At 26.6% G+C, this 16,442-nt stretch overlaps 1 protein-coding gene across 8 annotated transcripts in view; it reads right to left on the bottom strand.

Annotated features, from left to right (window-relative positions):
- The window catches only part of LOC107453723 (two pore channel protein 1), a 37,227-nt gene that overhangs the window by 153 nt on the left and 20,632 nt on the right, over nucleotides 1-16,442 (bottom strand). For 2 of the 8 annotated variants that reach the window (XM_043048242.3, XM_043048244.3), the window contains exons 17-24: nucleotides 16,123-16,195; nucleotides 15,460-15,564; nucleotides 12,520-12,681; nucleotides 9,871-9,968; nucleotides 5,810-5,925; nucleotides 4,984-5,068; nucleotides 3,984-4,177; nucleotides 302-683 (exon numbers count right to left, since the gene is read on the bottom strand). In XM_043048242.3, the coding sequence (XP_042904176.2) occupies nucleotides 546-683; nucleotides 3,984-4,177; nucleotides 4,984-5,068; nucleotides 5,810-5,925; nucleotides 9,871-9,968; nucleotides 12,520-12,681; nucleotides 15,460-15,564; nucleotides 16,123-16,195 (971 nt within the window). In that variant the 3' untranslated portion in view covers nucleotides 302-545. Of the gene's footprint in view, nucleotides 1-301; nucleotides 684-3,983; nucleotides 4,178-4,983; nucleotides 5,069-5,550; nucleotides 5,766-5,809; nucleotides 5,926-9,870; nucleotides 9,969-12,519; nucleotides 12,682-15,459; nucleotides 15,565-16,122; nucleotides 16,196-16,442 lie in introns of those variants that run through there. The other 6 variants (XM_043048243.3, XM_087150334.1, XM_043048247.3 and 3 more) reach the window with 6 other exon arrangements.

Below are 16,442 nucleotides of genomic sequence, written 5' to 3'. Positions count from 1 at the left end.
CAAAAAACAAATAAAAGCTGTAAACATTAATAATGAACAAATTTACAGCATAAAATTTAATTTTAATTCAAGAACATGGAAGACACAAAATGATTTAAGCAAGTTTTTAGACTTTCCTAAAATCACACAATGTTTACATTACGTCCAAAATAATGTAATATTATTTTCAATACGGAACTGCGCAATAAAAAATTTAAAAAAATTATCGATATCATACACATGGTGGTAGTTCAGTGTCACTGATACTGTTTTAATAGTATCAAAAACAACTGCAGAATTTTTTTTACAAATGAAAGTAGTCTACATCTCATTTTTTTTATTTAAGCAGAACAGTTTAATGATCATCAGAGATTACAGGCATGCAAATTCTTAGATAATTTAAAACATTCATAAACAAAACAGATCACATACTCATACTTTATAATACATCTCATAGTTAAAACCATTCTCTATTTACAAAAGAAATAAATTTACAATTTCAAAATAAATATAAGCAGCAGCTAAATTAAAATAATAATTTAACAATAAAGGACGCACGGGAATAATTAGATAGTTAAAGTACGGATATGATATTCTTCCTCCAATGTAACTCTCCTACTGTCAGTAAGGTGTTCTACTTGTAATCTGGAAAGTAGTAACTCTCGCTGTGTCCGTTCTTCAGTATCGGCTTGTTTTAACCATTCCTAAAAGAAATCAAACTATTTACACAAGTGAGAGGCAGGGAAAAATTTTAATTGAGCTGTAAATTGAACAAATTAGCAAGCTTCATTAAAATACAAAGTTTAAACAGAAACAGTAAAGGCTGGGTTTAACGAGTATGGCAAATTACAAGAAGTCTTTTATTACCATAAATTTCTGGTATCAATACAAAAAACCAAAAAAAAAGAATATTGCTTTTTTTTCTTATAATTTTATCCCTTTATTCATATAAAGCAGAGTGATAGGACCAGTGGCTAAGTTATCTTTTTACTAACAATAGTTATATTTTTCCATTGATGGGTGGAAGTTTTATTTTATTACCAACGTTATATAGAGCAGCGGTTCCAGGGTTCCCACTCTTTTAACAAAGCAAAAATTAAGCACTTTTAAGGACTTTTTTTTGAAAAAATTAAGCACTTTTTTGAAAAATTAACGACTTATGCCACCAGTGACAGTGCCTTTCTAAGAACATCAATAAATTTTAAAAAAATTATAAACAATTTTATTATAATGTAAGCAGTGTTATAATTGTATTAATTAACAAGGCTCGGCAAAGAATTACCAGGCAATTTTTGCAAACCCGGGTAGGGTTTTTTGAAAAAAAATTTCAGATTGTTAAAAGTTAACGTCATTCAGATTGTAAAAGTTAACATATGAAACTAATCTGTACACCATTTTTAATGATTTCATTGAAATTGAATTGTAAAATTAAGTGCAGAAATTAAGATTTGCAATTTTTTTCATGTATATTAAAAAAAGAAGTAAATAAAGAAAATTGGCAAAAACATTGAAAAAATGATTACAGGAAGTTTTTTTATTTCGCTACTAGAGCAGCAAACGTGTCACAATTACTTTCATGATAAACTTAAACAAAATTATATCCAGCCAAACATGTTGTTAAGAATTAACTTTACATAATGTTACTAAACATTCTGGTGAATAACATGAACTAATTTTAAAGCAACCAAAAATTGAACAAAAATTAAAAAACAGTATATTAAGTTGCAATGTTAACTGAATAAAACGATTATTAAAATCTAAGGATCTTTTAGTTGAGTAGATTTAAATTTTTATGTAACATTCTGCTTATCCTTAGTGATGCTAAAAAATTAAGGACTTTTAAAAACCTTGTAATAAAATTAAGTACTTTTAAGGGCCCTTATTTTCCAAAATAAAAATTAAGCAGTTTTTAAGGATTTTTAAGGACCGTGGGAACCCTGGGTTCCCAAAAAGTGTTCCACTGGACCTTTTGGTTCCATGGAAAGGTCACAAGAGTTCTGTGATTCAGTTTTTTTTTTTAACTAGTAATGATTTTTGAAATCTGTAATAGGTTTGTATTTGACCGATTATTAATTGTTTATTTATCAATTTAGTTATTATTCTGAAATCATTTAAGTAAAATGTCAATAAAAATAAAAATTTTAAACATATATTTATATTTTTGATCCAAGTAACATTATATTAAATGAATTAATAAAAGGTTTTGCTTTTATAAATGGTATCAGCATTTCTCATCGACTTTAAAGCTTATTGTATTAATAAGCTTAATAATAATAAAAATAAAAAAATGCTAAATAAAATAACTTAATTCAAGAACTACTAATTTTTCTATTGTAACACTCTCACATTTTATAAGTTATTTTTCAAAAACCATAATTCAGCTGATTTACTTCATTTGATTTACGCATATACCAAAAACTAATAGACTAAAAGTTACTGCAGGCTTTCAAATTCAACACTTAACATAAATCCTAATTTTAAGACTTATTTAAACAATGAAAAAATTTCATTCTTCACATTAAATGTTTCAAAATTAATTTGTAGGTTTTTTGTTATTTTTTGGTTAGAATATTCACACCAGCTAATTCTCTTTTTTAACAGTCAGAGTTCCAACAAAAGAAGTTTGATCTTTCAGTGTTCCATAGCTGAAAAAAATGGGAACTGCTGGTGTAGATGATTCATATAGGATTCTATTCTTACTGTTAAACTTCTTATTCTTGTAATTGTGAACCCAATTGGCAAATTTGTGAGAAACTTTATCAGTTTTGTTACATGGATATGAAAACCTTCACTATTAACCTTACGATAAAATAACTCTAGCCTGATAGGTTGGGAATCAACTTATTGAGCCAAAAAGTAAGAAACATATTTTCTGGTGCAAATGTAGTTTAAAGATACCAATAGCTAAGTGCAGTCCTATACCTTCACAGCTTAACACACGCTTTAAGCAGTTTTAACTGGAAATATAATAAAATTTTCGTAAATGAGTTTATTGTGAAATTTTATAAAATTAAAAGGATTTTGCCAATTTTATGGGTGTGTGTTCCTACAAAATTGAATTTGTCGATTTAATATATTTATTCATTACTTAAAAAATTTTTTTTTATTCAAACAACAATCAGCATAATTTTATCTACATTTTGCAAAAACAATCTTTAGTATCTGTGATAGAAAAGCTTTTTCTTTCATTCTCTTCAGTTAATTTAATTTTTTAATCCTTTTGGATCGATTATAAACTTTCTTTAAAAATAATTTCCTTATTAAAATCAATTAATCTATATAAATTATTTTTTATAAAATCGCAATTTGATGTTCCGGTTATCTTTGGTACTTTATTATGATTTCTGATGTACTTTTCGCCTTTTAACTATACAGTTATAAGCTGAAAAAGTGTAAAAAAATTTCCACCTTTGCACAAAAATTTATTAGTTGTTGTATATGTTTTCTTAGTATCAATGTAAATGTTGCATTTCACCTAAATGTTATTTACAGGAAAGTTCAACAACGAAGTTTTTACTACGGTAAAAACTAGCATGTGAATTTGTTGTTATCACAATCTTGTCGCTATGAGCCATTACCTATATTTAAAATTAAGTAGTATTAAAAAAAATCAACTACCATAAAATGAAATTTTTTTTTTATTTAAAATACTTTTGTCAGAAGCTTGTAGATTGATTTATATAGCTCTGTTCTTCATGAATGGTAGAAATGTCTACAACAGGAGTGTTTGGACAAGTTTTCAAACCGTAACAAGAATTTGCTGGAAGAACTTAAGGCATTGCACTTTACATTTCTGGTAAAGTTATTAAATAATTCAAAAATAGATTATAACGTTCAAATCTAGCCAACTGAAGAGTTCTTGTGTATTAAATGGTGTCTGGGGCACATTAAATCAGTAGGGGTTAATTATTAATTTTGAGAAAAATAAATTTCTGGAAACAATTTGTAAAAGTCAGTAAGGGGGAAAGAGAACTATAATGGAATTTAAAATAACTGGTACTTACTTTAACTTCTTCAGCATGCATTTTCAAGGAAAAAGAAAATTTTGTTCGAGTTCTGGTCCCACGGTATATAATTCTAGGAGAGATTTCATCCCTTGCAAAAGATTTCATTTGTGCTTTAGATAAATATGTTTTACTCCTGCAAAAATCTATTTCCTGTTCATTCAACCCAATATCAACTCTGACTAAAGTGTCCTCTATGAAATTCAACAAATTAATCATTATTAATTACATTTTTATCATAATATAAATTAATATAGTTAAATAGATATTTTTAATATACATAAAATATTTAATGTAAGAAAATAGTTATTTTTGATAATAGTTATTCTTAATGAAATAAAAAATCTGACAATGGGGTGAAATGCAATAAAATAAAAATAAAAAGTAAAGAAAAATTACAGTTAAAACAGAAGTTCTACATAAAATTTAAAAATAAAGTAGTTATATTTTGCTTTTTTGTTTAAAGAGTTCTAAAATATAGCAGATTAAAAAAAAAGAAGAAAGAAAACTTTAATAAAAAAAAAAAAAACACTTCAATTTCATACAAAAATCTTTTTTTTTGGGACATTGGAAATAAAATATTTATTGAATTATTAGAAAATTACATGTATTCCTTTGATGGATATAAGAAATTAGCAACTTTTAATAAGTTGCCATTAAAAAATAGACAGCAATATTAATGAAAAAAATTCAATATGGTTAAAACAATTAAACTAATTAGTAAGATATTAATAAAAAATAACTTTCTAAAAAAATTAACTGAAAAATTATGATCTTAAGTTAAAAGTTAATCGAACAGTAAACAATTACAGCATTTTACAGTTGTGGCAGGTATAATTAATTGACAGTTTGGCTTCTTTAATAAATAAAAAGAAAAATAACTTTTATTCCATATTATTAGAAAAAATTGTCGCAATTTAAATTTAAAAAAAATTTTAAAATAGAATCTTTTAAGATGCTTTTTGTTCAAAAACAATTAAAGAAAAGTTAGAAAACTTACTGTCCATGTCACCTGTCGCACGTTTATATTGTATCCTGAACAGAAAAGATTCCAATACAAAAGCTACGACAATGTTGATTACAACCTAAATAGGGTTATAAACAACATTTCTAACAATAGTATTTAAAAATAAAAATCATTGACACTTTTGAAAATTTTGTCACCAAAATAATATATATTTAAAAACTATATTTGATACAATGATTTTATGGAATACAAAAAATGTCAAATAATTTTAAAACTAAATTTGAATCTTGATTTTAAAAAAACTCGTTGAAAACATAGCATTAAGATCCTGAACTTAACTAAATCTCTTTTTTTTTGAAGAATAGTGCTTCGGTATTTTATAGAATTCATATATTTATTATAGATATACTTGTATTCATGAAATTTCATAGATATTTCAAGAATTTTTATAGAACTCACTCGACTATACTGAAAAAAGTTTAAAATGATGAAAGAAAATGTTGTGGCGTGAAAAACAGCCGATGAGTGTGTTCTAGGAATTAAAAATACATCGATGTGTGAATGAAGTGATGAAAACAAGCAGTACAAAATTTGACTCACTAGGAAAATGACGAAAACACACAGCAGGGTTGTTGAAATCATGGAGGAGTTGATTTGACACAGATGATGAGTTGATAAAAAAAATGTTTAAATATTTACCATTGTTACTAAATAGAAAAACATGAAATATAGCCTTGTCCATTGAGATACAACAAGGGCATAACCCTCCATTATCGCGAAACAATCATTGACGTCCATCAATTCAAATAAAGTAACTAGAAAAATCAAAAAATATATAAGGATAAAAGAAAATATTTACCATCGTCACAACATAGAAAGACATGAAATATAGCCTTGTCCATTGAGAGACGACAAGGGCATAACCCTCCATTATAATGAACCAATTATTGACGACCATCAATTCAAATAAAGTAACTAGAAGATTAAAAATGTATGTTAAGGATATACAAACATTACTTTATACAACACCAACGTGCCCTAAAACTAGTACTCAATATCAATAAAAATCATTTAAGACTGTTTTCCCTGAATGTTAATGTAATGCAGAAAAAGTTTAATTTTTCAAGTTTAAAAATAAATGTAAAGTGCCCACCAAGAAAGGAAAATTTAAAAATTCAAATAAATTCATTATTTTATATTTAATCCATACATGCTCAAATTGTACTGCATACCCAATTATGCAGCATTTTTAAAAATATGAGAAATTTAAAAAAAAGAAAGCAATAGAAGATAAAATTGTACAGTTAAAGGCATTTTGCTTAGTAAACCAGTTGGTAAATTCTCACTAGATTTAATAATAGCGATAGAGTACAACAATCGATGGTGATGATGATTCGAAAAATTGTTTAACATAGTTTCAACAGTATTCAAGACTATTCCAACAGAAATATTTGCACCGGCATCAGTTAGCCTTACCCTTAGACTATGCAATGCTGTTGCAGAATTTTATAGTTTTCCTAAATTATTATTATTATAATAACTTATTTTTAAACTTTGTGAGAAAATTATCTTGTTACCTACTAAGCAGAACACAGCAAATAGTACATTTCTATCTCATTCCATTTTTGTTAAACTGATTTTTCAGTTCATCTGTTATTTTTGAGACATCAGGTATTTTGTACAGTACACAGAAAAGAAAAAAAAAACATACCACCCTGAATAACTTTTGATCCTAATGATCAGATCTTCACATTCTAGGACTCAATATTAATGGTTCAAGGGAGTGACTTCAGATATGCTAATTATTCAGTGTAGACGATATCTTAAGTAATGAGATCAGACACAAAAACGTACTTTCTCTGAATAAATATATACCCTTTTTCTGATGAATTCAGATTTCTGCCCCCCAATATATCGGAGGTCGCTGCAATCTGGGAAATATGGTCCTAATAGTTTAGTCAGGAGAGTGGTCCAAAGTTTTGACCCCTTATGTTACTTTCATTTTTTGCATATTTAGCCGTATCTCACAAACTTATTAAGCAAATTGAAACATTTTTGCACACAAGTATGTAATTCGTTTGTCTAAAGATAATTCCATGCAAAAAATAAATTTTAGTAAATATTTATTATTTTTTACAACTTCACTTAATAATAGTAAAAAAAAACTGAATTGTAAGATATATAATGTTTTACATAATTTTAAAGTATCTAATTTTACATGCAAAATACGAAATTGCTTGAAAAGTTCCTGAGAAATCAAATTTTAAAAAAGTCGTATTTTTAAAACTAGATTTCTTAGGAGCTATTCAATTGATTTTGTATTACGCCATGTAAAATTAGATACATTAAAATTATGTAAAAAATTTTATACCTTACAATTCCTAAATTTTTTCGACTATTAAATAAAATATAAAAATAATAAATATTTACAAAAACTTATTTTTTGCAATTATCTTTGGATAAACGAATTTTATAATTGTGTGCAACATTTTTTCGAGATATGACAAAATACGCAAAAAATAAAATTACTCTTAGGGGATCCTAACTTTGGATCGCTATCCTGACTAAACTATTAGGATCATATATCTCAGATTGCGTCTACCCTTTATATTTTAGGAGCCAAAATCTGAAACCGTCGGGAAAAGGTATGTTTATGAGAGAAAGTACGTTTTCGCATATGATATAATAACTTAAATACCGTCTGCACTAATTAATAAGTAAATTTGAGGTCACCCCCTCGAATCTTTAAGAATAAGTCATAGAAAGTGAAGATTCGATTATTAGGGCAAAAGTTATTCAGGGAGGTCAGTTTTTTTTTGGCGCACTGTACATTAGCATAAAATGCTTTAAAATCAAATGGAAAAACACTAACAGAAATACTACTTTAAAACTTTTTTTTCTATTTATAAGTTTTAAGAATGCCAGACAAAACACATAAAACTATAAAACCTAAAATTATATAGAATTACATACAGTTTCTGTAGGAAATACCTATCTCAGACTTCTCAATGTATACCCAGGAAGAATAATCACTTTTGAGAGCTACTGAGACATGTATACAATAACTTAATGAAAGGTAAGTGATGAGGTAAAAAAGATTAAGTTTTTATTATATTAAGTTATTATTCTATTACAGAAAAGTGTTCATTTTAAAACCGTAAGCAGAAGAAGTCAAAATCACAAGCAAGCTGCAGCTACTTTTTAAAAAAACTTTTCATTGCAGTTATAAAGGCCATATCCTTTAAATTAGCTCTGCAGAAAAGAAAAAATATTATCAAATCAATTTTCAACATTAACAAGATAAACACAATAAATTCTCAACAAGATTTTCCATATTTCAATATTATTGTTATAAAACAGACTCTTACAACAATAAACTTCCTTAATGTATCTAATACTCCTACTTTAACAACACCAAGGAAGTTAGTCAATATATTTTTTCAGAACATAATAAAATACCTTTTTTGTGCTGATATTTTCTCCATATCATGGAAGCATTGGGCCTTAAAATTTTTTTTTACAATACATAACTTTATATACTAAGCTTTACAGTAACTTAAAATACATTTTCTTCATTTATGTAAAAACTTTCTTAATAGATAATAGGTTAATTTGCTTAAAACCTGCGAGATCCAATTTTTCCCTCTAAATTCTTTTTTCACTGTATAATTTTCTGTATAAACCATTTGCTTTCAATGTTCTCCTTAAGCGTTTTTTTTTAAGGGTGGCCCGTCCTGCTTGCCCTTTAATCCCAATAAATGCACCCTCTTTGCCTTTTTTGAAAAAGTAAGCCGACATCTCTTAAAAACACTGCCTTTTTACTCAGATTCCAGATTAAAAAAATTTATTCATCTTTTTTAAATTATAATTACACAGTGGCAAAATTATCTGTGCTTATAGGTTTAATTCTGATTACTATAACAAATAATTGCTTTGTTAAGATTATTCTCAACTGGTTAAATTTTCATAAATTTTTCATTTTTCGGGGGCGGGGAATATTAATAAAATTTTTAAGTGATTTCAAAACTATTTTTTTAAATTAATGACTCTCTCTTTTTTTTTTTTTAAAAAAAATGCATCTTTAAATGTTTATTTTCTCACAATTCAATTTAAATTACAGAAAAAAGCTTTCAAGTTGTTTATCAATAAATCATTTATTGCTAGTTTAATTTTTTGAAGAAGAAAAATTTGCACAGACATTACCTTTTAGCATGTCTTTAATTACTTTTATAAACCACCTTTTCTTTTCTTTTGATAATGAAAGAGAATTATCATTTGAAATAGACTCATAAAATGGTATGAGAGGATAATTTAAAAATTGTTGAGCATAAAACTCACTTAATATTACACATCTTGATAAATATTTACATTAAGTGAGTGCTCTTTCAAAACTCAAATTCCCCTTTTCAGAGAGTAAGCACCCTGCCCTTTTTTATTCATAGGGAAAACTCTGTGTTTTAATATAATCTTATACAAAAAATCCAATTGTTTATTTGTAATGTAACTTAAAATTAGCTCCAACAGGTCAGTTTGGTGGATACTTACATTCAAAACATCAACATTAGGCAGCACCTAAATTTTACATTTTAAATCAAAATCATGAGATCAAATGTTCAAACAAATCGGACATTTTTATCATGTTACATCAAAATAAATTACTTTTTAATAACTCTTTTTTTTACTCAAAAATGATTAATGTTATGAGAGTAAAATAATATTTAAATATATGATCAGAAATTTTGAGTATTACAGAAGTACTATTTTACAGAAGTACGGAATTTGGATGAATTAAAAAAATTTTAATGCTTTCTACTAAGTAGTAAAATAAAATAATCCTGGACTATAATAAGTTCAATAACATTAAATGAAGTTGTAAAATTCTTTAAACAGTACACTGTAAACATTAGGAGAAATTCTCACCTTGACTAAATAGAAAATTGTTGAAGTTATTTAGGTAATAATATCCATCTAAAGAACTGTCATTGTCATATCGATAATACTGTTCAACAGTTGTGTTTCTAAATAGAAAGAAATTTTAAATCAAAAATACTTAGTCTTTGGAAAGCAGATGTTTACAGAAAATGGACTACATGGTGCACATTCAAATTTTTTTACAAAAAATAGGCCCTTTTTAAGCACTGAACAATATTTTTAAGAATTCTTTTTTATATAGAAATTAAATAAGGTATGCACACTTATACACTTTTTTCTTAAAGTTCAAGGTTTTTCATATTTACACTACCCTACCATAATTGATGAGGCACTAAGTTAGAAATTTTTTTTTTAATTTCTCAAAAACACTAAGAGTTATTTTAAAACGTTTAAAGGTGCTTAGGTCACAAAATTTTTCATACTTATCTATAAAGTTTACAGTTATACGAGGTTTGATAACAGTGCAATAGTTGCACAAAATTTTGTAAGCCTAGCTTAAATATTTATAGAAATACGAACATTTTTATAACATTTAATTTTTTTGCCTTATGTTTTCTTACCATAACTGCAGAAATATTGCATAAAATGAAACAAAATTTTTAATTTTTCATTTAAAAAATATTATTTTCCAGCTTGACTTTAAAAATTCATAACAAATTGCACAACATCTAAACATATAAATTTATATTTTCAAACTGCGTATGAGCAGAAAATTTTTTAAATTAATTTCCCATAATTTTGTAGAGAGTGGTAGTTGGTAACTAATGAAAAAAGTTCCATTTGAATGTCTTGAAAATTTAAAATGTTTCAATCAAAGAAAATAAAGCACTTTTTATAAACGCCCAATAAAAAAAAGCACCTTTATGGGCTTTAAAAAATGAAAATTAAAAATACTCAACAACCAAAAAATTATAACATGAAAACAAAACAAAGAATTATTAAAGTAAAATAACTTACATACTTATTAAACTATAGTAAAAAATGGAGTTCAAATTACTGATGCATACGTAAGAGTATTTTAATATTTAATGTGTGGAAACATTTATCAATGACTTTTTTTTATATGAAACAATAGGGAAATCCTGAAAGCAAGTTTCCCGCAGCCCATAAAAGGAAACAAAACATAATTACCTGGAAAGATTTCAAAAGCTACTTTCTCAACATAAGAACTGTCATAATTGTAAACCACAGATATGTCAGACAGTAAATGTCACAGATGTCTGTGGGAAAGTACTGCTCAGGCAGAAGATTTTTCATGTTCTACAATAAATTAAAGTTGCTGAAAGCTGCAGACGTGTCACTGGATGTTTAACAAAGTTTCTATCTCACTGCCAGCATTTTCTTCTTGTATTTGCATACGCAAAAATTCCTTTCTAATCACCACTTCTCCACAAATATACAGAAATTTCTGTTAGCACATGTCAGACAAGTGTCACAATTTGTTGGTTATTGTCTTTAAATATATTAAAGCATCTTTTCAGATAATCATGTTTTGTTTCTTGGGGTTTATTTCATTGCTTCGTTTCTTTCTCTTAGGTTTAAAAAAAGCTTACTTTCGGGATGACCCTCTTATTTTAAGTGTAAAACTTATTTTTTGTACTATCAAACACGACAAACTGACTGCAAGGTTTCTACAATGGAAGTCTTTTTACGAAAATTTAAAGACTTTCTAAAATGCTAAAATGCATACAATTTAGCATTTTGCTAAAATATTTTATCAAAAAATTTCAATGAGAACTAGAAAATCAGATTGAACGAGTTGGGGCAGGGCAGTATCTGTATAAATCGACAAAGTCGTTTAAGATAAAGTAGAGTAAAAATTTTATATACGGAGTTTTATGTAGCTACTATAACCATATCCGTTGAAAAAGAATATAAATCATGGCTAAGATTTTCAAATTACTGTGAATTTCAACTATACTTATTTTTAAAGTTAATGCAGCATGCGTCATGTCCCCTAAAAAACTAGTTACATTGCATTTGTATTGTCTTAGAATTTAATTTAATTTATTTTCTTTTAATAATACAATTATTAATTTTTATTTCAAATTTCACATACATAAATTAGCCTACGTTGCAAATTAATAAATACGTAAAGATGTAGTAACTAAAATTTAAAATCTATTTACAGTACAAATGAAACATATCCAAATATCCAAAATGGTATACAAATAAGTTATATCTGGAGACATTTTAGCATTTTGCAACACCTTTTCAACTTTCTCTTTTTGACCTAATTTTTGAAAATTTTAACTATTAAAAACTTAATGTAAGTGAAGATGAGAAAAATCATAAAAGAAAGAAAAGTGCAGTTTCATAATTTAATTCTGTAAATAGTATAAAATATGTTTCGCAAACTTTATGAAAAGATAAAGAACTTTATTTCTTAGACCATTTGAATTTTCAGTTAAAATAGCTGCTCTATACAGATTAAAAATTTAATTTTCTTACAGTTTTTCTTTCTTAATAATATTAATTTTTAGGTTTGGTGGTAACAATAATTGATTTTTTTTTCACTGATAATTCAAAAATTAAACATCATTTCTAAGCCAAAATAAATTTAATTGGTGAAATGGACAAAACTGTACATTGAAAAAGTTACATCTAGTTAAAATGTTGGGAATAGAGTTTACTTACTTGCAACAGTTAACAAGATCGTAGCCAGACATTATTTCCATTCCAATAATTCCAAAGAAATAATACAAAATAACCAACACTAATGCAACACTTAAAAATCGAGGTAAAATGATAAATAGTGTTCCCAAAACATCACGATATCTTTTTTTCAGCTTGAATAACCTGAAATTAGATTTTTATTTCTTTTTGCAACTGTCCCAAGGATAGTTTCCAGACAACTTTTGTTGAATGTGATTTTCAAGATATGCAGATTTATAAAAAAAAATCAAAAGTAGAAAAGAAAAAATAAACTTAGGTTTATTGATCTTAGCGGGTTGAAGCCCAAAGAATTTTTTAACTTTTAATGTTTCCGGTTTTAACCGGCTTATGGAGATGTATATTTCTGGTCCCATTTATGTTGAGATGGAAATTTCGGTGTAGGTTGGAAGTTTATAAAATACTTGATCAATTAAAGATTAATGCTGAAATCAGGGGATGATGAAAATAACACTTAAAAATGAAAACCAGATCATGATTGATATAAGAAGATTGATATAAGAAGCTTTTATTTAATATTTGCAGAGCTCGAGATACAAAATTTTTGTATTATCCATGATAATGTTCAAAGTTAAATAAATTTTGCATAGTAATATTAATAAGGACAGGCCATGGGAGACAAATCCCTCATGACCTACCTAACCAAGACCAAATTAAAAAGTCCATGTAATTTGCTCCCAACGGACACAGAAGCATGGGTAGGAGATCCAAAATTGGCGAATTATCAAAATATAACATAGCCAAAACAAAGCCAACCAGCATATCAATATTAATAAAAGAATGACACGAGTCGCCAACTAATTTATGAGAATTATTACAACCATGCAACTGAAACATTTAGCGGTTAGAAATTTAGCATAAAAAGTTATAAATAGATTTTTGTTTTTAATTAGGAGCAGCAGTGAATTAATAAGTCTGCCTAGTAATGAAATAAAAAGCATCCGTTACATTGATCCATACGAGAGGAATAAATATTTTATGTTCGTTTTAAAAGATTAAGCCTTCGATTTATTTTAAATATAATTCTATTAATAAAAATAAGCTTAAGTAATGAAATATATTTTAAAAGGTTAGAAAATAAATATGTAATACCAATTGTGGCATCATATAACCGACTACAACTGGGTCAAACAAATTCTGCTTAGTAAAGATTCAAAGTCAATATCTACAATACTTATAATTGTCCAGAACCAATAACTTAAAATAACAAGTATACAAGATAGCAGATATGTTATACTATTAGACTATGTGCACAGTTTATAAATACTCATATTGTGGAACAGCAATAGAAAGTGCACTGCTAATAAATTGAAATACATTAAAGTATGATATGTAATAAATAAATATTAAGTAAATTTTAAATGATTTTTCAGAAATTATTTCAATAAATGTAAATTTTTAGTTTCACATCATATTTTACACTGTCAGTCACTGACAACAGATACGCCTAAACAGAAAGTTCAGTGTCAGGCATGATGACTGACAAGGCACTCAAAATTTCAATGTACTAACAGAAAATATATTGCTTTATTAACATTTGTAACAGAATTTATGCCTTTAGGTGACTAGGATTAATTAAACTTAGTTTAAGCCAGGTTAAGGCAGAAGTGTTGCAAATCATTTGGGCTTCAACTGACAAAGAATGGTAATCTCCACTTTAACTGGTTAAACCTAGTTTCATTTTTCATTCATTTTATCAATAAAATGCATTCATAATCTTATTTAAACAAAAAGTAATATTTATTAGATTTATATACACTATTAATAATAATGTAAGCATAAAACATGTTGGCTCTCTGCTTAACAACTTTGAACGGACTGTGAAACATCATTCTTAAGAGTAGAGTGCATTCTTAATCGTTTGAGTGCTGAAGAGTTTTCTTATATATATGCTAATAGGGCGGAATGAAATGCGTAGTAATTTTTTTGGAGGACAATAGAAATGGTTATAATTAACACTAATTATTATGCTTATTAACACTAATTGTTATGTTAATAACGAAAATTATACTAACTAACAGTAGCGTCTCCGCATTTTCGGTACAAAACAAGAGAAGAGCTATCGTGCTTCTCCGCATTTTTGGCACATAACAAACAAAACGCGATAGCGCTTCGGCGAACTCAAACGGTTAAACAGAATTGAGGGGGGAATGATTGGGAAAATTTTTCCCTCACACCTTTTACTGGCTTAAGAAGGTCAATTTATTTTGCAATAAATAAATATGCTTAAAAAAGCGTTTTTTCATAATTTTATTTTCATTGCTTAAATTACAAGGTTAAAATTGAATAACAAAATCCAATATTTATAAGAATTAAACAATATTAAAAAAAATTAAAAAATATTGATTGCTTCAATTTTGGTCTTGTTTTAATAACTTTCTTGCCAGTTTTTCGAGTTTATAAAAGGAGCTATCTTCCATGTTGGATGAGATTATATATGATCTTAAAATGTCACTAGTAATAGCTGTATCTGCATAAGAAGACAGTGATTCATTTGTTATACTCCATTTTCAACATTCTTTTGTTTTTTGTCTTTTTCTTTTAAATCTTTGAAAATTTTATCAACATCTCAAATTAGTTGTAAGAATATCTTCACTAGTTTAAAAATGTTTTTTTTTTTTACAAAACATCTTCCCCATTTTTCTCAATCCCATTACGACCAAATTTATTTCCTCTCACACCTCGTTGAAAATAAAACGTTCAAAAAAATTTTTTTACGCATTTCTTTTTAAATAGAGATTCTACTGCTATGAAGGAGTTGAGACTACAACATATCTCTATATAAAGACTGTGATTCAGTAAAACGCCTTCAAACAAAAACTCAACTGTATTTGGATAAAGAAATAAAATATTTCGTGAACAAACAAGTTTACATGCTAAGAATGTATAGGTCAGTGGCCTCACCTCAACAGCCTAAGTGATCGAAGAATTGTAACATAAGAGAAAGGGCAACGGAATTGTTCAGCTATTAGGCCACATAATGCTAGAACAGTAACTCCTAAGTCAAACCTGTTAAAATAAGAAGAATGTTTATTGAAATATATATGAATACTACAGAAATTATGTTAAGTAATGAGTTAAATGGAAGCTCTAACTAATATTATAAATAGTGACAAAATCATAAGACAAATAAAAAAGAAACACTAGGAAATAGTTGATAAATGAAGAAAACTTGAAGAGAAAAAATGCACTAAAAGAAAAAATAAATAAATAAATTGAATACGAAATGAGAAATAAAAATAAAACAAAGGTGATTAAGCAGAAAATCAAAGTAAAATCAGCAATTCAAGAAATCATATTTAAAAAGAAAATTTTTTAAACAAATAAACATAAAAAATAACATTGCTAAAAAGATAAAATTATTTAAAATGGTAAGTTAATAATAAAGTTTTTTTTAATTTTCATTTCTAATCAAAGTGACTTTTAATAAGCTTTCTAGTAGATTAATGTAACCATTTCAAACATTAAAAGTTATTTCTTCATTTAATTATTAAAAAAAGATTTTAAACAGTATTTTAATTTCTTATCATCGTTGAAATATTGAGTAAATGAAAATTTGTGACCTACCTATTCCATTTCGAACTTAGATATTCTGAGATTCCTAAGCCAATAATTTTTATTGATACTTCTACTGTATAAACTAAAATATAAAAAAGTTTATTATAAATGAGATTTACTTCAAAAATATCAAAACAAAATGTTAGTACTCAATTTTTTAAAAAATATGTCACAGATATTAATAAATTAATGTAGTGAAAAAAAAAGAAATCTCTATAATAAAGGAGTATAAATTAAAGTAAACAAAAGAATAATGTAAAGAGTACAAAAAAAAAAAAAAATGTAAATGAGAGACATACAAAAGTCAAAATGCTACAGACAAGCATTAT

This window comes from Parasteatoda tepidariorum, chromosome 8, assembly GCF_982258835.1.
Source record: "Parasteatoda tepidariorum strain Cologne lab strain chromosome 8, Ptep-v5.0, whole genome shotgun sequence".
Lineage (NCBI taxonomy): Eukaryota > Metazoa > Arthropoda > Arachnida > Araneae > Theridiidae > Parasteatoda > Parasteatoda tepidariorum.
This window is presented reverse-complemented; position numbering and strand designations above follow the sequence as displayed.